We start from the raw sequence: 22998 nt of genomic DNA on the forward strand, positions 1-22998 counted from the left end.
TAGTTAAGTCTCTTAAACGTCAGTAAAATGACCGTAGTGCACATTCTTAGTCATACAAATCAGTGTCTTCCTGTGCCCAAGAAGTGCCACATCATAGGTTGCCTTGAGGAGAGTTCACATTTATGCCCCTGCTACCTGTGCTTCATCATGCATTTTAACCCAGTTATGCTATGGTTACAACAGCCATTTTTATCAACGGCTTATGTCCCTTAGCACGGTGAGCTTTCCTCATGACCTTTCTGGTATAAGTGTCATCCAATGCTAGATGTACAGCCTCTGGCGGTCAGGAAGAATGAAAACAGAACGAGAGTTACACATGTAACAGAGATCCCATGAATTCTGGATGACCGCCAAAGTTCTCTGCCACTCTTAACGTTGAGATTCTTTTGAGACAGATTAAGGGATGAACCTAGGATTTAGGATATACTGGTGGTGTAAGCGCCGTCATCCCAGATCACAGGTGACATTGTTGGGATAATCACTTGACCTGTGCGAGATGGCAGCATCAATTGCAAAACCCCCGCCTCGGGCAGTCATCCAAAATGAATACACCGCAGCTGTGTAACTCTTGCTTTTGTCCATCGTTAGTAACACACATCATCTGAGCAAACAGGCAACTCTGAAATGAACCACACCACGATGCAACCACTTTCAAATGAAAAACAGTACACACAACACACACACACTCACACACACACACAACAAAATCTAGTCAACATCCAGACCCCCCAGTACACACGCACAATGTATGTATACGCCTACACTAGACAAAAAATGAGAATGAAAGAGCTCATTCTGGCTTAATGTCATCATGGCACAAGCAAGACACTGGAGGGAACAGTGTGGGACAGATGGACAACAAGGAGAGAGGGGTGGGGTGGGGGGGGGGGGCAGATACTGAGATGGATGGATAGATGTTTGAAAGAGTTGAGAAGATATTGAAGAAGGCAGCTGCAATCTCAGGAGAATGGCCATTGATAGAGAGTTACTGCGTGCCTGTGAAGGCAATTAGATATTTGTGTACACTTTTACACATTTCAGTGAAGATTTCAACGTAGCATATATTTCTACATTTGGTAGACTTTCAGCTGGGTGGATCATGTTTGATGACTGATAGATGGACTCAGGATCACACATAGGAAAGAGCCATGGATGAAATAGAGCCTAAATAAAGGAGCCAGAGGTTAGTCTAAGCTCAGGCAGGCATCAACAAATCATCGGCCTCCTGCATTGAAGCAATGGATGGATCCAAACACGCTCCAAGACAGCCGCACTAAATAACTTAAATTGAATTGATAAAGATTCCTCTTCAAAACTGTGCAGTACGTAAGAGGGTGGCATTGTGGGAGCATGGAGTTGGGTGTCGTATGCGGATGCAAAAAACAAAACAAAAAACATATTTACATGCACACTTCTATAGATGTAGTTGTATAGGGAGAATATTCACCATATTTTGTACTGGCTTGTATTCACTTCTTACAGCTATAGCCTGGTAATCTGGTTTCCCTGTCAGCAGACTAATGGTAGACTGGTTGGCCCTCTGCCTTGGAAGAAAAGTGGAAGAGAGACTTGGCAAAAAAAAAAAAAAAATAGAACTTCAAGGTGCACTGAGGACGAGGGAAGGGGGAGCGAAGGAGAGGAGGAGGGATGGGGAGGAAGGGTAAAAGCGACAGAGTCTAAATAATTTCATTAACTTTAAATGTTTTGCGGATTTACATTCCTAGCGTCGTTGTTGGTTTCGTTGATTGTTCGTCAATTGAGGCCAATTGATATAATTTAACAGTAAAACAAGTAAATGAGCAGAAACAGAGCAAGAAAGGAAAAGAACATATTGCGTATCTTGATTTTACACAATTTGCAGGTATCACAGTTTAAAGAGTCACTCAAGAGGTTGTGATGAGGTACCCGACTGCACCTTAAAACGAACACCTTCATAGTGCTGCTTCGTCGAGACAATAGTAATAACAGCCATACAACTTGCCTTCTTCTTCTGTGGTGGGTTACTGGTGTGTGGTGGTGTGCCGCTGTCTGGGTAGCCTCCTCCGTAATGCGGCTCGCCATAGGGCGACATGGAGCCAGGACCTGCCTCTCCTAGTAGTCCCTGGCCGCTCATGGTACTGTAGAAGGAGTCTGCCGGGGAGAAGCTGCCCTCCGACTGGGAGAGACGTCTGTCTGTGGCTGCAGGGTTTCCCAAATTGGCGTTGAGGGGCGAGCAGGTGTATATGAGGTTGAACTCTGTCCTGAAGGCCTGCTCCCTGCTCTGGGTGTGTGGGCCCGAGTCTGGGGGTGGGCACGAAGCTGGGGTGAGAGAGCCAGCCCCTAAGGAGGCCGAACCCAGGGATTCGTGGCCTGGCGGCCCTCCGGAGAGGGAGAAGTCGTCCGAGATCATAGGTACAGGGCTCTCCGAGCAGCAGGGGAGGGAGAGGTCAGGAAATTGGGGCCGGGGGACGTCAAAGTCTGTTCGCAGACACGGCTGGAGGAAGTCAACAACAAACCAAATTAATTGTTGGCGTCAAACAACAATGCATCACTAGCGTCAAGCAAGGTACATCTCAATGCTTTATTATGTGTTAGTGAGGGTGAATAGCTACCTCAGGAGAGATGGACTCTGGTCGGTGGACAGGAGAGGCCTCGGGTGATGATATATTCTGGATAGAAAGGCAGAAAAACATGGTTAGTGACCAAAGTATTCCCAATGCGGAAAATAATTGTGTTCCAAGTAAAGGGCATGTGGATCTGAATGTTAGTAAAAGTCTAAAAGATATATTGGGAGTGCCAATGGCTTCAACTCAATTGTGTACATGTGTGTACCTCGAACTGCAGTGGCGTGTTGCATCGGCTGGTGGGCAGTGAGGGCAGGGGCGAGTAGACCAGGCCGTTGGGCAGCAGGGAGCTGTGACACGAGGTGTTCAGCAGTGGGTGCAGAGCGTCCTCTGGGAGTGGGGGCGTGATGGGCGACAAGGGGCGAAGCAGGTGCTCCGAGGGCACCGGGGCCATTTCCGCGGCACACTTCGAATGCCGCTTCTTGAAGGGCGCGTTGACTTCTGGAACAGAGAGAATGGGAGGGCAGGGATAGATGACACATTAAACCTACTGGTTATGGGTGCTCAAAACACACCGTTTAAGCTGGACGGAGGTAAGTAGGTACCGTTCGACAGGGGATTGGGCGTGGATCTGCTGCTGGTACTTTGGTGCGAGGAGGTGGACTCTGTGCCATCCTCCAGACTAGCCGAGCAGCTCTCGTCCTCCGCCTGCTTGATCCACCTCTGTGATTCGGACAGCAACACACATAACAGGAACGTTGAGCATATAACCGGCCGTACGGCAGCTGGTCTTGTTACTTATCCATTCACTATTCACGTTTTGAAAGCTTGTCCTGAGGCCGATTGTAAAAACGCATTCTACATCGTAAACTAAGTTATATTTAAAAATAATTATTCAAGAAACAAAACAAACGTGTATTACGTACGTATTATGTCTAAATGGGTTAATAGTACTATTATATTCTCATTACTTAAATGCTATGGAGAAAAAAATCTACCTCGAAAAGAAAAGCAACATCTAACATGCACACGTTGATTTTAACGAACTAGAGAATGAACTGTACATGGGCATAAACAATATTCTGTATTTGATTCTATCCCCTTGTTTTCTGACCTTCTTGTAGCAGCCGTAGGTGCCGTCCATCTGGAGTGGCCGAGGTCGGCGCCTCTCGGGGTTGAACGGCGAGCCGAAGCGTATGTAGTGTTTTGGCGCGGTACATATGAGGGGAGAGGAGTTGGACAGGCCGGGCAGCATGTTGAGAGTGGTGGCCAGCACCGTGGGGTCCGTGGTGATGCGCAGCGGGCGCTCTATGGGCACCTCCTGCTGGAATTTATCCCCGCCAGGGATCTTGTCATTGAGCCACTCCGTCACCAGGTACTGGGGGAGGAGGAGAAACTGAGATTACTTGTACTTCACCAAAACACTAAACCATGCATGGCGTCGATTGCCAAGTGTTTTACCATGTGGTTATGGTTTATGATGACCCCCGATTAACCAAACCCTGTATTTCAACCCTTTTGCTCCCCGTGTTCTAACCTTCTTGGTCTTGGGGTAGCGCATATTCGATTTATTCAGGCATGTGGGACCCTGGCTCTCCGTTTCAGGGAGCTGACTGAGCCCCAGGCTGCTCTCCCCTAGTCCGAGCTCAGCGCCAGTCGGTCCCTGGAGCCTTTCCTCGTCCAGGACGGATCCTTGCTCGGCGGCTGCAGCAGCGGCCGCCGCCGCTGCAGCGGCCTGCTGGGCCAGGGCCTGCCGCTGGCGACGCGCACGCTGTGATGAGCTGGAGCGGTAGCGCGACATGCGGCTCTTGGGACGTGGTTTGGTAGAGCGGGCCGGGGGAGGCTTAGGGGGACCTGCAGGGGCAGGGAGGTTGGAGGTCGAAGATGATGCCGCTCTTTCACCTTCTATTGATGAGGGTTCCTGCGGGAGAAGGGGTTGCTGCGTTAGTGTCAGACATAGAATCATTTGATAGCACAAGAAAAAGAGAAAAAAAACTATTTTGACATCAGAAAGGAGTTCCACTGACTGTGACGTAGGTGGTGCGACGGGTACAGATTCCCACCGCAGTGTTATGGGGTCCAGCACCGTTTCCCCCGGTGGGGTTCCCTGCTCCTTCCTCTGGCTCTACACCCTCCTCCTTGGGCTCTTCTGCTCCACCCAGCCTCCTCCTCCTCTTCTCCAGACTGTCCAAAGCCTGCAGAAATAGAGAGAAGTGGGGATTGGGTTACAGAGCTTGTGTTAAAACTACCACTAAGGGCCAGTGATAAAATTAATTGATTATGTTAGATTTATATAAGTGACATACTCTTCTGCTGGAGAGGAGGACCCCATTTTCGTCCACCTCCCCTTCCTCTCCCTCCTCATGCTTCAGCCTGTCCAGAAGTCCCTCCTGCACAGAACACAGGAAAAGCTCAGCCCGGCAGGAAATTACAAATATTCAAAAAGTCACACCCCCTGGCAACACGTACTATGTGGTTAGACCACACAAACAAACATGAACCATAACAGCAAAAATCAACGGAACAAAACATGCCACTAGGAGGTGACTCCCTGCATCTGCAGACTTCCAGTCTCCCACTCACATTTTCGACATTAACTCACAAAGTGACACTACTACTAATCTAGCCGCCCACCTCTGTGTCACTGGCTCCCTGCATCTCCCTAGCATCGCCGTGCTGGTCCAGGGGCTGGCTGCTTTCGTCCGAGGTGCACCCCGCGGCCTGGCCACCTTCCAGCTCTCTCCTGCGGGCCTTCCTCCGCCGAGTCTCTGCTCCCGCCAGTGAGGGCGGGCTGGACAGGGAAGGGGAGCAGAGCAGGCTCTCCCTGGGGCTCAGGTTGTGTTTCTGTACTGGGCAGTTTTGGTTGCCCTTGTGACAAGCACAGTCCACCTTATAGTTGCTGCCAGATTGTTATGAGAGAGGAGAAAGACAGAATTGACATTGTGACAAAATGTCAAAACAAACATAAATTTAAAACATTGTGAAATCCTGACGTAGAAGTGAAACCCAGTGTTAACAGAGGGGGGTATGGGATGCATTACTAACCAGCTGTTGAACTCGTAGTCAAATCCAATGGAGACTTCGGCATCCTTTGTGATTTGACTGACAGCATAGACACACAAGTGGATCATACCCTCTGAGATCATATGTCGCACCTAGGGAAAAGTGCAGATCATTGAAATCTATTTAAATTACCCTCCAATACATTTATAGGCTTACTGCCTGATTTGTACAGTTTAGAAACTAATTAACTGACCTCAGCATTGGGTGTGCAGGACCTCCTGATAAAGCGAGCATCGTTCCCAAAGGTTCGTGCATCCACGCACATCTCCATCTCGTTGAATTTGGAGTAAAATAGCACGAAAGGGTAGGGCCTTGAAAAACACAATCAAAACAGGACAAAATATTAAAGTAAGACAAACCAGGTGTTAAAAATCCAAGACAAACAAAGCTTTGAGAAATGGAAATGTTAACCGTCTAGCACAGACACACAGATTATTGCATCTCCTTACTTTTTGAAGAAGTGCCCGTTGACCTCAAACTGTTGTTTGAGCATGACCTTGCCACGGTATTCGATGACGAGGGTGTCGGGCTCTAGGTTCTTGGCTGCTCGAAGGATTTTCCGGTGTTTCTGAACACGCGTTACCCGTCCCAGCTGGAGCTGGAACGAACAGACCCGTTATTTACCTTCAACAAGAGCAGGCTCAGGAAGTAGCCGCCATGTCACATTGATGCATGAACTGCACCTTCCCTCCAATCATGTCAACAATATTACAAGCTACTCAAAATAGGAGTGAGACAGCTTTGCTGATACAAGCAGTAACTGGGTGAGTAATGGAACAGAGAAACATGTACCCTATGTTCTAGAAGGGCCGTTTATAAAAACCCAATCACAATAAGGTAATTGTGAAACTTGGCAAATGATTCAAAGTTTCAAACATCTTATTTAGTCAGCTGCTGCACCTTGCCCTCATCTTCCGGACCATAACACAAGGTTAATATCCAGAACATTGTACATCCCATCTCCAGTTCGCCACATCCCGCAAGCTCACAAAGTCATAATAAAATCATAGAGGCCATTACACACATCACAATGCATAACAAAGGCATTATCATTACAGCTATAATAATGCAGTGCTACAGTATTTGCCCTCATACAACCCGGTTCTCTTTGTCGGTCAGACTGACCTGCATCTGGGAGCCTAGCACTGTGTTGTTACAGGCCAGCTCTGTGTGGTTGATGGTGTCCGTGGTGTCTGCAGAGGCCTGCCCAGCGGTGGAACACGACGATGAGGAAGAAGAGGCCAGCGGGGACGTCATGGAGTCACCTTCCTCCTCCGTCTTGGCGATAGTGGGTGTGGCGCTGGCGGAGCGGTGCCGCTTCAGCAGAGTCTGGACGTCAGCACTGTACTGGTTGGCCAGCGCCTCCTCATACTGGTCCGTCCACTGGCGGATCTTGGTCTCCCAGCCCTCAGCAGAGTTTTCGTCCAGCACGTTGGCCTCCGTTGTAGACGTCTGTGGGGAGAGAGGGTTGCACGTAGGTTTGTAAGAGGTCAACGTGAACTTTTAGTCGAGACCCAGAGTTAGTTTATAGGACAAGCAGCTTTGGCAACGTGGTGGAAATATTGTGGCTTTAATGATGACTGAGAGGCAGAAGTGGAAAATCCAAGTCTCTTACTTTCATCCTCATGGACTTTCTAGAACCCTCTCTGAAGGCCTGAAGAAGAGAACATGGCATTAAGTCATGTATATACATGACAATGTTATTATGTCAACACTCTGCATACCCTCTGTTACATTTGAGGAAGTTCATGCCACTTGAAGCACTTCCCTTTGTGGGTGACAGAGCATTGTCAATGTTCATAAGACCAAGGTCTATGGCATGTCAACACAGCATAATCCAAAGTGTTAATGTAAATTTCACTTTTTCACTTACGAAACATTGCCTGCCCTGCCCCTGACCCAAACTATAATTTACTGCTGCAGAAACACTCATTAATGATTTTATTACATCCTGGCTTGATTACTGCAACAGTCTTCTTTAGGGTACTACCACTAGTCATCCATAAACTACTACAGTATGTAAAAAGAAAAACGTCACTGCCCACTACTAAGCAGTACCCGATCCATCCAATCTAGCTCCCCCCTACCTCTCCAACCTCCTCCACATCATGTCCCCTCCCACTCCCTCAGCTCCGGTGACGCCAAACTCCTCGAAATCCTCAGGACCGAGCGCTGAACCTGGGTTGACAAGGTGTTCTCAGTTGCCAGCCCCTCTCTGTGTAACGCAATGCAAAGCAGCACCTTTCCTCTATTCTTTTAAAACCATCCTCAAAACCGAGACTTGCCTTAATGCATTTAATTGTAACTTTTTTTTGTAGGCTCCATTTCTTTTGATTTAATATAAACATGTTGAATATTACGTGTCCTGCATCTGTGACACAAAGTAACCTGGGAAGAACACAGGTAACTGGCTATCAAAGTGTCGTACTCATCATATCTTTACTGTTAATGCTACATTGTAAAGAACAAATCAACAACGAGCGCCACATATTTACAATGACTGTTAGAAAGCCCTCAAAATAATCTGTCTTGTTTTTGTCTGCATCCTAAGCTTGATTAATTCTGCCAAGTTTCCTCTTTAATCTAGTTGACAGCATTAGACAGATAATATTGTTTCAGACACAAATACAGGTATTTGGAGTGGCATGTCTGTGTCTTGAAAGATCACCTGTGGGTCCTGGGACTCATTGAAAAGGGTTCCACATTGCTGTTCGAGTACCAGGAAACACGCTCTATAAGATGTATTCAAATTACTATAACTAATAATGTAGAAACTCTTTACACTTTCAGATTTACACTCTTTTTTTTTTCTTGCGCGATTCTCTTGCATTGTGAAGCATCCCGTATTTATTCATTTACAGCAGTTTGCAGGTCTGAAAATTGCAAGTCAAAACATACAAAAGAAAGCTGCAGCTACACTGCTGTGCACCATACATACATTACATGTATTTAATTTGGTGTCGGACCATGCCAAAGTATAGGCGTTACGCAGTAGAGGTCATAAACTATAGCATGTATTTGCCTGTAGTCATGCACACACCTTGACCTTCTTGCTCTTGGGCGTTCCACGGGTCTTCTCCGTGCTCTTCTTCCTCTTCTTGGACTTGTTCCTTTTCACACGTTTGACCGTGAGCGTGATGCTGGTAGGCGTGTGCTGCGTAGCCGTGTACGACACCGTGGAGGGGGACACCTCCTCATCGCCGCTCTCTGTCGCACTGCTCTCCCCGACTATAGACATAGATTGAAAGAGAACAACGGTAACAGTTTTTATGTATAAGCAGCTTGCCCAGCATTGCTGTTCAGGTGTCGGTACCTGCCATTGGCCGGGTTATCGTGTTTCTCTCTCTCTCTCCCACCCTCTCCCCGTTTTGTGCATCTCCAACATCGCATTTGTCTTGATTTTTAAATGTATATATTTATTCTTTTGTTTTTTCACCGTTTGTATAGTCTGTTGGGTGCTTTTGTGATGTATGTGATTTTAAATGTTGCCAATAGAAGTATTCTGTTTTACTACACCGATTTTCAACCTCATCTTCATAACGGGTCCTCACTCCGTCTACTCCCTCTGCGACTCATTGGTGGGTTATGAACAGTTCCGAAATCTGCCTACCAATGACCACCAATGGGGATTCCAAAATAGAAACTATAGACTTTCACTTCCTAGAAAGTTAGCATGCTATAATATAAGCCATGGGTTTTCAACAGGTGATCCGTGGACCACTGGTGGTCCGTGAAGGTATTGCATGTGGTCCCTGACCATGCATTTAGTAATGTAGGAAAGGGAACATTTGTATTTTAATTTATTGTATTGACCACAAGTTGAGAAACAATGCAGTAAAGGACGTGGTGACATACGATGACGCTCGATCGATGTTGTCAGTTACTGGGAAGTCGAACGTCAAGAACTTCCACAGAAAAGGGAGGTGGAATATCAAGGGAAACTGTACCGGTTTGCATGTCTGTGCTCGCTCATACATACAGTAAGTTACAATGAACAGCAACATGATTTTAATATGGAAGGTTAATTTTCCCCCCACACCACGCCCATATCCCCCCCCCCCCCCCCCCCCCCCCCAACACAACAGTGGTCCCCAGGTTGATTATCAGTCAGGGTGGTGGTCCCTGGTTCATAATCAGTTGAAAACCCCATATATAACAAAATAAATTAAGTTTGAACTCTTGTTTGAAATCACCAAAACTATCTACTGATGATGTCACTGGCAGGCAGGTTTCTTACCTGTCCACTTCCCTTGTCTGAGACACAATAAGTAGACGGAGCATTTACAGGAGAAATTATATGAAGATAGGTTGAAAATCAGTGAAGTGGTCAGGCATGTTCATCGTTTACCCCATTTAATTTTACATGAAATGTTATTGTTAGAGCATTCAAAATAATAATGTAAAATAAAAATATAAAAATATATTTTTTTGAAAGAAACAGCTGCCGTTACCATTATATTACAGATAAGGTATAAAATGCAAATACTAGCCCAGTATATTGGACTACTTCTAACAATTTTGGTTATTTACTAATTACTCAATACTCTCCATAAATGTCAAAGGAGTTGTATTTAATTGAAATGTTATGTGTATTTAAAAATAAAAATAAAACTGTAAAAATGTTCAGCTGTACCTGAAACATTCTCCGGTTTCCGGCGTTGGCCCTCTGCACCTTTCCTCCTGTCCAGCCCCCTACCATGCAAAAGAAAAATCAAGAAAAACTTGAATCACACCCATCAACAGACCATGGAAAATGTTCAGCAAACAATTCAGAAATGGGCTATGTGAACACAGAATAACTCTCCACAGGTGTTACAGATGATACTAATTAAGGCTCTGCTCCATTTAGTGTACAGTGGTTCTAAAACTTTTTAATTTCAAGGACCCCCATAACTAAAGTGTACAAATTTGTACACTCTCAGAGTTACACACCATTTGGCCATTTGGAACCCACTCTCAATTTGAGACCCACTGGTGGAGCAGAGTGTTTCCAGTGAGCCAACATGCACAATAGCAGCACCCTGACTCTGTTTGACCAGAATGGAACAGAGCTTGCATTAGTGTCAGCGGTAACACCTGTGAAGGAAGTAGGGAAGGGGCCCAAGTTCTTTCCTAAAATGCCATGTGTGCATAGAGCCCATTCACCATGGCATTGGTAAGTATCGACTTGGTAGAGAAGGCTGACCTGCAACTGTCACACTTGATGAGCAGGCCATCTTGCGTCAGGCTGCAGTGACACCAGCCAGCCACAGTGCCGTCGTCCTCGGAGGAGCTGTCGCTGTCTGCCGAGTTGTCCTCAATGTTGTCGTGGCGGTAGCGGGGGTCGCGCACCACACCGTTGAGCTCCATGCGGGGGATGATGGTTTGGGAGAGCGGGGAGGCGGGCGGGGTGGGGGGAGGGGGCGCGCCATAGTTGTGATCCTGACAACACACAACGGAAGACTGTTGCATCTTCAAACAACGGGTGTTCAGGCAAAAAAACAAAAAAAAGGGAAAACGAAAAATGGAGACGAATGAAAATGAGGGCAAAGGAAGGCATACGAAACAGTACAGCTGTTAATAAAGGGCAGTTTTACGCGTTGTGATCACAGAGGCTCATCACCTATATGTGGAGTCATGTCATTCATGAGACACCAGTCAACACTACCTATAATTTATTGTGGGCAATAAGACCACCGTTTATTATTCATCATAGGCTACTCTATCTTTCAAAGTTTTAAGCGGTACTAGCTGCTTCTACAGCATTCTGACTGTGTTTGCATGTATGTATGAATACAGCATAGCAATTTGTCAGCTAGGTAACACAAATGCATATTGTCTTTCTCTCAAGCATATTAATAACTTGTGTAAAATGTTAATGTGAAAAGCAAAATCACTTTAATAATGTATGCAATCGAAGCTGTCATAAATGCAATCACTGTGGGCATACAGAAAAGTTGCATACCTGAACCTTTGTCATACTATCAAGTGGCTATAATTAGAATCAGGTGCACCAAAGCAGGTGCAAATAATTAGAACAATATTGATTCTAGATCACTGGCAGGTCTATGTTACACCAACTTCAGTCCAAGAGCTAAAATGGTGTCCAAGAACTACAGAGTAACATCAAGGGATCTAACAGCATCGCCATATTCTGCCCCAGGGCCCTGCCTGTCATCATCAGTCTACCATGAATTTCACACTGTACCCAGAGAGAGCCCGACAAGCATGTAAAAGGACTCGACTGAAACAAGCCTTAGCCAATGATTCAAAACAGTCCATGAGTCTAATAATGGTTCAGAGAGAACCAAGTCAGGTTTAAATGACGGAGACAAAGCCAACATCTTGATCCTCTAAAACACATTGAGACTCTAGTCTACAGCCTGACTTGACCCGATTACAGCATGCCAGAAACAGAAAGCCCTCCGACAGCACACAGCTGAAGTTGTGTAAAGAGAAGTGGGTGGAAATTCCTTCCAGTTGACATCAGAGGCTCTTAGAGATCGAGTCTACATGGGTTATTTCTGCCAAAGGTGAAGAAGTTAGAGGAGGTGTATTCACTATTCAGTGCTCTAAACACGGATTATTTTTGTTAGAATAGTTTAAGTTCCACTGTTCCAGTGATATTTGTTGCACTTGCACTAGTCAACCTTAATCCGTCAATATACACATGCACAAGCAGTTGCATTTGAAGGTTCAAAGAGACGTGTAAACTCACAGCATAGGGTAGTCCCCGATACCCATGACTCTGGGCGCTGCCACAGCTCTGGCTGTTGTAGTTTTTCTCATTCACGGCAGGACTAGCTTCCACTGACTCAGGGCTGTGAGAGAGAAAAGAAAGTTGATGAACCAAACACGAATCTGTGGTTGGTGGTCAACGAATCGGCTTCAATAAGCTGCTCAATAATGGCAACTACAATGTAAACAACTAAAAGAAAAAGCTAATTCATATTCATAACACAGACTAAACCTTCAGTTGACCACTAGATGGTAGCACAACTCAATACATCTTGTCCAGAGGGAGCCTGGGTGAAACACAATTCAGGAAATGGAATGTGGGACGCCATTATGTTATGCAACTGCCATTGCCCTTTAGCTGAGGTCTGGTGGTCAGAGAGCACAACCTTGCCTTCAGTTAACAGACTCCAGCCCTCTGTAGTGCTGAAGTAAGCTCAAATGTCAGAACAATCCAAACAAGAAATTGTTACACGTGAGATCTGAGATTCATATCGGGCAATGCCCATTTTCACCCCAATTTAGAGTTCTCCTGACTGCATCTAGGGTTCGGGACAAAATTAGTAGGGGGGTGGACGAGAGGAGTATGCTGGGGAGGGGGTTGGAGAAGAGGGAAACGTATACCAGCTAGCTGCATTCCACGGGACCTCAAATCACGTCACCAGGCTAACCTCCATGGTGGGAGCGCCTGGTCCTACTTAGACTGTCTGTGTTCTCATCTACAACTGTCTGGGGCTATTTCCTCAGACACTGCTCAGGCCAGCAAGGCCCTGATGTAGAGACCCGATAAGTTCTCCCTTCATTACACAGGGGTCAACGCCCTATTGTAGAGGGGTTCTGTATTCCAGGCGGCCTTTTTAGTTTGTATACTAACCCTGCCTGCCAGTTTAAATCCTTCAGATTTGTAATTCCTTTATCTCTGCCTGGCCCTGGTCAATGTTGGGCAGTCAGTGTGGTACCGTTTGATCAAGTATATAAAGTACAAATTTCTTCTTCTCATACTACGCTCACGGTGGACAAACAGGTTTTGTGAGACAACAAAACATCTTAGAGGTACTTAAGAAAGTGAGCGTATCTGCTGCAACATTCTATTAAACCCATTCCCTGCCAGGATTAATTAATAAATTCACCTCGTATTTCCAGCATTTTCCCCCGTTCAACCCTTATTTTGAAGAAATAAGGGTTGTTATGTTTTCTAACTAGTGTGTGTGTTGTGGCATATCACTTCCGGTGCTGCGATGAGGGCAGAGAAACATGATCTATGGGCCGTGGAATAAACCTTGTTTTGACCAGAAATGCCATCTGGGACAAGGAATTGGAGATAAATGCGATTGAAAACAGATAGAACGGACACGGGTGCACAAGAAATTCAAAATGGTGCGCTCCAGTCTTGTTGACATCATCACCTAGCAACCCAATGCTAATGTGAGTAGCATTACGACGATCGATCAAAAGCATTATAAAGACAAATGGCGTAGATCAGGGGTACTCAACTGGCGGACCGCGGTCCGCGACCGGACCGCGGACCACCTCTTTGCGGACCACCCAAAAACTCCGCTCCGGGCCTGCACTCTGCACCCCATTATTGGTTGGGTGGAAGGGGATCTGATTTGTATAAGCTTGGCTTGACCATACTAAACGGGCGTAGAGCCCCGCATGGGACCGGACCTCTGTCTTATTCAAAAAAATATTTGTTGACCTTCATCATTTCTAGTTGAGGACCCCTGGCGTAGATCTACGCCAAATGTGGGGCATGTGTAGACTGAATATAATTGAATGGCATAAAAAAACAATGCAAAAGGGCAAAAAACTACATTGAACTCAATGAAAATGAATGATGCAACCAAATTGAATCCAAATTAATTTTGAGTGGAAAATGACGACTGATGACGAGTCAGGGTCAGTAGATCAGGGGAAAATAACAGGATAATGTCCAACATTACACAGAACTCATAAAGCCTGTAAAGCGAGATTTCATCATGACAACTGTGCCCCGCCCCACCCCACTCCTTCACCCAGGTAGGATATACTCACTCTGATCCAGCAGCCATATCTGAGTAAGACGTTTCAGGTGTGGTGACTCCCAGCGCGATTACTATGCTCATGACGTCCAGCACAGCGACGCGAGGGAGTGTGGGGAAGAGGGGAAGGGGAGAGGGGAGGGGAGGGATGGGGGGAGGGAGGGGGGGGAGGGGGTTGGGGGTCACGGAGTCCCAACCGCAGCGACAGACCACTCCAGGGGTGGGGCGCCGATGAGCCGCAGCCCACGGCTCACGGACATGGGGAGACCTGAAGGACAGGACGAGAGAATATTAGCTTTACACACACACACACACACACACACACACACACACACACACACAGGCAATGGGTATAGGACAGTGGTTTTCAACCGTTTTCATATTAAGGTCTTTGAATATTTTGGTCATTGGATACGATTTCGTCCATAATTCCATGCTATATTAATGTGGCGCCATAGGAGAGATAACAGGAAAATGTTGATCAAAATAATTCTCTAAGTGTGTAGATGTCTTGTTATTTAAGTAATGCAGATTTCTTTTAAAGAATTGATCTATAAGGGTCCAATTGGTTACCAACTCTCCATCATTTAGTTGGGGACCACCTGGAACCCCCTCAAGGGCCACTGGTGGTCTCCGGACCACTGGTTGAAAACCACTGGTATAGGCAAATTATCACAGAAAGCTGCATGAGCCATCATGTTGTGTGGCATGACAAACACTGTGCTTTCACTGCTCTTTTCCATGCATTTCAGTTTTATTTTATTTTATTTATCAATAACTAATAATGATGGCTATCACCAAGACAGGTACAGTATGGGCAAATTATCAATGAATAATACAGATTCATGAATTCATAATATATAACGTTAAAAGATGCAGTACTCAAAAGCAGAAAACAGCTCTTTGGACAAGTGATCAATTGTTTTTAGTCCTCGCTACTATGAAACAAAGTTCTATACTGGTTGGAGCATAGAAAACACCACATTGCCATTAGTGAACTGGATTCAGCTCCGGCCCATTACACCAATGACTGTTTCAGCTGAAGAACACATGACAGGGAAACAGTCAATACAATCTCAAAGAACATAAATGTACATGGGCAAACATCTTAATGTACACCGTAGTGAACATCCAAATTTGCTGAGTCACGTTGACAAAGAAGATTTTCTATATGGAGTATCAGGGAGCTCTCTTTTCAAATAACAATAACTTGATACAAGACAAAGAGTGATAGGTGCATCTCTTACAGAGGTTTCCAGTGACAATGGAAAACTATTCAGAGGCCAGAAAAACAACCAGCGGCTGCCTGACTGAGACCCCCCCCCCCCCTCCCCCCGCCAATACTGGGCCTGTATCATAGGTGATGCAGTACCATGGAGAACCAACGGGGGTAGCTTTTTCTCCCAGACAGCCCGGAGGGGTGAGTCATCCAGCATGAGGCTGGGCTCTTGTCATGTGATCGCGCGCACTGCTGAAACACTGACCCACACTCCACTCCACTCTCCAATCTCTCTCTGTCGCTGTCCTTCCTTCGCTCACTCACTCACTCACTCACTCATCCGCTCAGGCAGACACACAGCTAGCGAGCTCCAACTCCAGCTGCAAAAAAAAAAAGGAGGAACAGGGCTTTCCATGCTCCTTTCACACGCTCGGTGAGGAAGAGGACTTGGCTCGGAGCGAACTGAGGTCATCCTCCGGCCAAAACCGCATACAAAGAAACACGGTCCCACACACAAATGCTACCCGATTCACATTCACTACAACACCGGGCCAAAAGTATGTGGTTACCTTACACAACAGAAAATTGAGAGTACAATACTGAGGGGGAAAAAAGAGCCTGACATACCCTCCCCCTGTCCCCACCCCTCGAAAGAAAACCAGCCTGCCCAAAAGCCGCGAGACATAGACGATTATAATGGTTTATGAGGAGAAACTATCCACAGCAGTGGCGTCAAGAAAGATGCATGACATTTCTGTTGTAGTACCCCTAGCTACGAGCTGGCTGCCAATCTCACTCTCCACTGCCAAGGCAACCATCGCAGGGCCGAGACTTCCAATAACGTCAAGGTCACTTCACCATGCTCACTGAGTCACCGTGAAGCGCACATAGAATGGCAGCCTGGTTCTATTCATTAGACAGACAGAGTGGGGTAAGCAAAAATACACATGCTTTATTAAGTTAATCTAAGGCAGTGCCCCGAGTTGGATACTGAGGAAAAGCTGATGTGTGCTGCTGCCTGCTTCACACACACACCAGCGCTGGCAAAACACTCAGAAAGATGGTGTGTGGAACAAGTCAAATACCAGGATCTGATAAAACTAAGTAGCACTTTATTATGCATAGCCTGCATGGACATGTATATTATTAGGCTAATTCAGAAGATGTTGTGAAAGGTCCTTTTTTCCTTACATTCAACTGTATCACAAGAACAATCCAATTTTGGGAAATAGACATTTAGAAAATTTAGAAGATGGGGCTACATTTCGGAATTGTGTATGGTCCATTTGTGGCCATTATAAATCGGTGATACACGATAACACCGCCAGCACTGTGGTGGTTGTCACATACACCGTTTATTATTAATTACGATTGATTCGCCACCCTCATTGCTCCTGTTCTTTATGTCTTAATAAATGGCCCTCATAGCGGCATAAGAAAACACCAGTTGGCAAATTTTCCCTGTGAGTGTTATTTAATTGCCAATCGGAACAAGCCTAGTCCGTAAATACCGTGATAATACCGCCCCAGTCTAATTGTGTCTCAGAACTACCTTCCGCAAAGACATCCAGTTTGTTAAGTGGGGAAAAGAGACAAAGGGACTGGTTATGCAACATGCTTGGAGCAGGAGGGTCAATATAAACAGTTAACACAGTTGGTGACAGTGACACATAACCCAAGATAGCATCAAAGTGCAATGTGTCCAACCAGAGCCGGTTCGTATGAAAAGCCACTTGGCTGGTTATTAGCCGTGTGGGTGATCCATGCCTCACTAAAATAGAGCTGCCGAGTGTTCCTTACTCTGGCCCACAAAGGGAGTTCACTATTTGGGCCTCTTCCAAGACAGACAGACGGTGTACCGAGGAGGTAAATTCCGAAGAAGGAAAGCCTTTCTTTGCCTCCCTAGCTCCCTCCCTTCCTTGCTCTTCTAACCATGAATACAGGGCTCATATTACGAGCAGGCTCTACAAAGTCTTTTCACTTCCACTAGAAGAGAGGCCATTTTGGAGAGCAGCCTGAGGACACAAATATGCACACGCGCACACACACACACACACACACACACACACACTTCGTTCAATGCCACTCTCTTCAGATCCTGCTCAACAGTAACACCCCTTGTACCGCCCTGCGATAAAATTATTTGATTCCTTTTAATATGTAAATGAGTCCCCAGGGTGATATAGTGTATGCGTGTCGTCATCGCGGGAGGGACGGACCGACAATTAATTACAACACACAAGAAAATGCACAGGCACTCACTACACGCATACCGAAAGTGAACGCCACAAAAATAAAGTACTGATAGAATAAAAACACCACTCAAAAATCAGACCTGTCTGAAGTGAGTGGTGCAACAGCACCAACTGTTGGTACCCTAAACAGACAGACCTGGTTCTAGGACTGGTTGCACCACTTAAAAATAGGTAGGCACTACTAGGCAGTAGTAGGCTGCATAGATAAGGGAGTGCACACACACACACACACACACACACACACAAAGAACAATACAACAATACAGCAATACAATCAGAACAAAGATTATGTACATTTGAAGGTCAGAATCTTCAATAGATCAAATTCTATGTACCAAGGTCACTCAATGCAGGTATAGTGCAGGAATATACACAATGATTAGTCTTTAGGGTGGTTGTGTTCCCACACACACACTTTAGCGAACCTCTCTATGCAGGCAAATGGGAGTTGAAAGAATGACTGAAACAGGAGAACATAAGCGTATAGGCCTACTCATTCATATAGGTGCAGAGGACAGGGTTTTTTCCACTGGGAAACCCCCCGAAGTAACAGAGAGGGAACAGGAAAATAGCCTAAGGCAGCATGTCATTCACCAACTACTACTGCTGCTGGCTCAATGACCTTGCTGTGCTACTAGCCAATAAGACAGAAGGTTAGAAGCAGATAATGCCTTCCCCTGAGAGACAAACAGTGGAAGACCACAAAGACAGAGACACACAGACAGTCACACACACTTTTTCTCTATCGCATCTGAACAACCTTTTTATACGCACACTGATTTGTTAGTGGGTCTATGGTACAAGTGGGTTTTCCAAATTTTTGTTTATTGAGAATATGTGCAAAACAGTACAATTTCAGTTATAGTTTCCAATTCAAATCTAGTTTTGGCTAGTGAAACAACCATCACAGTTGTAAATACAGTCAAACCAAAAAGGTAAAGAATTTGAGCACACGCATCTATAAGCAGGACTATATAATGCATCACGTCTACAAAGCCCCTGCCCCCAACACACACACACACACACACACACACACACACACACACACACACACACACACACACACACACCATTGAGGCAGGATATGAAAACATCTGCCTCGCCTGGTCTCTGTGAATGTCGAGTTGCACTCGCTGAGATACAGGGGGAGGAAATTGAATATGGAGCACAGACAAATGAATATGCCCTGGCTTCAATACAAATCTGTGGATGGCCACAGAAAAAAAGATGGCTCATTTTAGATTATTCACACTCAACTCAGAAACACATTCACAATTTCACAATCACAAAGGTGCTACTGCTAACACATTCAAGCTATTGTCAAGAACAATCTGGAAGACTAACGTGTTTAGGTAATAAAACAATTAATAAAATCATGATTACAAAACCAAAAACATGATGGATGTGTTGGTGCGATCGTGTGGTGACTGAACACTGACGAGAATGCCTGCACACAGCCTACCAGGCACAGCAGAATTTAATCTTACAATGTATTGTAGACTAGTATTGTATTCCAAATTAATTCATGATTCTAAATAAATTAACAAATAAAATCTAAGTGTTTTCAAAAACATGAAATCAGATTACATACATATGGACCTAAAAGAGCAGTGATACATCTATCTGAAAACAAGTTCTCATGCCAGTGCTCTCCACAAAAACAAAAAACTACCAGACTAAATGATAGCTGCATGCTTTGGGAAGACTACCGTACCTTCCCACAGTAGCCCAATCCTTGTCCCCCAACAATTATACAGCGCAAGATCTAAAATCTCTCCCCACATGTCAGAATGTGTGGGCGGCCATTCTAAATAATAACACAAAGACATCGATCTGCAGTAAAACTTCCTTTTGTGTGCTACTTTGACGTTTGAACCGTGAATACATAGGTATAGTTAGGCTGTAAGGGTATATTCATCTGCCTTTATGTAACAACTAACAATGTGAATGAGCGATACCATATCCACTGACACACATATTTCAAGGGACCATTCTAGGGGTTATATGATATATCATCACTACACCCCCTTCTTCTTATTATAATTTTTTTATTATAGCCATGATGGGTCTGTTCTCATGGTGAGCGAGCGGTCAAGCCAACGTCCTGGGAGCGCATTGCGGCCCTCCTATTAACACAACAATGTCCAGCTGCCTGAATGGACCGGGACCAGACCGTGGATGAGAGTCGCACAATGGAAAACAAAGGCCTAGCGGGTGCCATAGAGTGGAGGTGGGGGGGTACAGGGAGAGAGGTGGACAGAAGGGCCAGCATGACACAAAATCAATCATCTGTTTCAGAGCAAACAGATCAGTCGCTGTCTGTGCGTGGCTCCGAAGTAACGCAGGGAAGGAAAGGGAGGTATGAATGAGCCAACGCTGCCTGTTTGGACTTGACTAGCCCCGTCTGACTTGCAACCCCCACCAAGTCACAACAACAGAGCTGGCTGCCCTGCTACTGAAGAGAGAACCTGGCCGAGACTGACGCAATTGCAAGGCTAACGAAAGGGGAAAAAAAGGAGCACCGCACCATAATGCCATATTAAAATGTGTGACTTTAGTGATTTAGTTTCCAATGCGATAGGTCACACAGTTAGCACTCAAGAAATGTCACGGTTGGTTAAGCTGGATTGTCCCTTAAAACGTGGAGAGGCAGGATTTATTTTTGACATGAAGTAATGAATGAGGAAAATTGTGTAAAATAAGCTCCTGCACTGGCATAAGAGAGACACATCAGAGCCAGCCATACAGATCGTCTCTTCTTCACCATGTGACACTGCATGACAAACACATTTACATGACATTTCCATTTCCTCTTTTGGCAGAGGGACAGAGGGGTCGGCCCTGGCTCCACCTCGACGCAACACTCAACACACGTACATAGACGTGTACTAACAATATTCAGAGGTGTCACTCAGTTAAGGAGAAAAAAATAACTGAGGCTGGGCAACCATTTTGAATAGCTGCAGCTTCTGTCGTCTCACTCTCTTCTGCTACCTACCTACGTATCTCTCTCATTCTCACACTCACATAGGGCTGTGGTTAGGGGACTTTATTGGAGCAAAATGGTGCTTTGAACAACAGCCAGGTTTTGGTGAGGAAACAAATCTGGGTTCAAAAGGTTCACAGGTAGTGTGCCATTCAAGTTTCAACCAGTTTGTATAGATTACATGACTGAAACCTAAAACTGAATAAAATGAAATGGGGTAACTAAAACAATCATATCCCTCTCTTCCCCAATAGGAATAATTTTGGCTCCAGGTGATGGGAGTCAGAAGGGGTAGGCTTGGGAATGGGAACACAGGAAAGACTTGGCATTGGCCAATTCCCCTTTTGTTTTCGTCTTTTAACGCTGCTGTCTTGCATTATAAAATAGGGTAGCTGACTGTGAAAGGGTTAGGCGAGTAGCTTGACATCAGTGCAAATTAAGCTCTCCTGGGTTGTTTTTCTTCATTCCTATTTCCTTATTTGCTCCCCTCCCCCTTCTGACAACACCCTTTGAGCAAACAAGCTCAGAAATGTGCCTGCAGTTTTTGCAGTCGTCGTGTTTTGAGGACACTCTGCAAGCATGAGACAGATCAAAGGGATTATATTTGACCATCTTTCGTGTCACCTAGCATAAAGCTGATCTTACCATGTTCAGCCTCAACTCCTTTACTGTACAGTTTGCAATACACAGGGGAGACAGACAGGTCTTATGGGATGGATAGAATTGGTAAAAACCTAAAATGGCTGCCTCTCCTTCTCAAAGGAGGAAACTCTTACAGCAAGGCTTCCCCCCCCTGCACTAACACTTGGCTAGCTACCAAAGGAAGACCATGTTCTCTCTGAGAGGCAGAGAGAGAAAAGAGTGAAGGACAGAACATGAGGGTGCAATAAAAAGGAAGGAAAGAAAGGACATAAGGAAAGGGAGAGAGAGAGATGATTACGTAGCTCGCCTGCCTCTCCCAGCCTTGTTTTTTTTCCCAGCCTCCTCCTCCTCCTCCTCCTCCTCCATTATTCTCCCAAGAAGCCTTGCTCCTCGGCACAAAACAGAATTACCCAGCAGAGCACTCTGCAACACTGCTCCCCCTGTGCAGAGGCTGTGCTGAGGAATCAACACACCCCATTGGACCAGCTCCAGCGTGTCTGAGCCAATAGGACGGCACTAAAGAGGCAGGCGTCACAGCGACTTGTTTTTAACCCCATTGTACAAGCCAGCCAGCAACACAGTCAGTCAGTCACACAACTAGAGAAGCTGCTGAAGAGACTCAAGAGAGGGTAGCATCAGAAGGAAATGGAAATGGAATGATAACATAACAGAGGCACAAGCAAAACGTTTGATGGAATAAAATAAGGAAATACCAAATATGAATGCCCTGTTTTCTGTTGTCTTGAAAATAAAACAGTTAAAGAACACACTAAATTGCCATGGCCCAGATTAAATTCATACAATGCTTTTGAAAAAGTTTCTCAAGCCAGCATAATTTGCCAATAGGCCACCATACAATCATCAAGTTAGACATTTGAGATTTCATGTAGATGCAAGTTCATCTCTCTGTGCTATTCTTTAATCACTCACCCATATCCACATAGTTATAGATTGACAACTGCCGACTTGACTGACAAATAAAACACACATGCCACATCATTAACATGTCAATAGCTACACCTGCCCCCCATGTAATGACAGTGTCATCAGCATGCAAATAGCAAGCTAAAAAGAGGACGTTTTTCTCCGCTCTTCCTATTCCTCACAGCAACATCCCCCCTCTCCCTTTCCCCTTGAGCAGACTGCACTGAGATAGAATCCTGCCTTCCTCTTTTGGAAATGGGCCAGCATCCTGCTTCACTCCCTCTTGTACAAGCAAGAGAGGCGCGCACACGCGCACACGCACACACTTCTTCACAATATAATAATAACTACTTCATTTTCAAAGGGAATGTTAACTGAGCACCTGGTTAGTTGAATTTATGACAACTTGGCATGAAATGCACATGACATGAAGGGAGAAACCATGCTTCCTTAGTGAAGATCTAAGAAGAACTGGGCCACAGTAACCTTGCCCGTCTGCACATTCCTCAGATCTCCAAAGTTTTCTGAGGCCCACATTGGGGGGAATTCCACATCACTCACTCTCTCACAGAGACACACACACACACTGGCCTATTCAACAGTACAGTGTTGCTCTCAAAGACACGTTACC

At 45.5% G+C, this 22998-nt stretch overlaps 1 protein-coding gene across 11 annotated transcripts in view; it reads right to left on the bottom strand.

Annotated features, from left to right (window-relative positions):
- The window catches only part of setd5 (SET domain containing 5), a 34694-nt gene that overhangs the window by 8209 nt on the left and 3487 nt on the right, over positions 1-22998 (bottom strand). For 2 of the 11 annotated variants that reach the window (XM_083771233.1, XM_083771232.1), the window contains exons 2-21: positions 14355-14609; positions 12304-12406; positions 10792-11057; positions 10240-10298; positions 8647-8834; positions 7222-7260; positions 6732-7058; positions 6056-6204; positions 5800-5917; positions 5589-5698; positions 5178-5442; positions 4850-4933; positions 4571-4738; positions 4081-4464; positions 3658-3921; positions 3149-3266; positions 2812-3044; positions 2592-2648; positions 1982-2473; positions 1448-1540 (exon numbers count right to left, since the gene is read on the bottom strand). In XM_083771233.1, the coding sequence (XP_083627359.1) occupies positions 1448-1540; positions 1982-2473; positions 2592-2648; positions 2812-3044; positions 3149-3266; positions 3658-3921; positions 4081-4464; positions 4571-4738; positions 4850-4933; positions 5178-5442; positions 5589-5698; positions 5800-5917; positions 6056-6204; positions 6732-7058; positions 7222-7260; positions 8647-8834; positions 10240-10298; positions 10792-11057; positions 12304-12406; positions 14355-14425 (3588 nt within the window). In that variant the 5' untranslated portion in view covers positions 14426-14609. Of the gene's footprint in view, positions 1-1447; positions 1541-1977; positions 2474-2591; positions 2649-2811; positions 3045-3148; positions 3267-3657; positions 3922-4080; positions 4465-4570; positions 4739-4849; positions 4934-5177; positions 5443-5588; positions 5699-5799; positions 5918-6055; positions 6205-6731; positions 7059-7221; positions 7261-7693; positions 7779-8646; positions 8835-10239; positions 10299-10791; positions 11058-12303; positions 12407-14354; positions 14610-22998 lie in introns of those variants that run through there. The other 9 variants (XR_014569639.1, XM_083771228.1, XM_083771227.1 and 6 more) reach the window with 9 other exon arrangements.

The sequence above is a fragment of the Protomyctophum parallelum genome (assembly GCF_964188405.1).
Source record: "Protomyctophum parallelum genome assembly, chromosome: 8".
Lineage (NCBI taxonomy): Eukaryota > Metazoa > Chordata > Actinopteri > Myctophiformes > Myctophidae > Protomyctophum > Protomyctophum parallelum.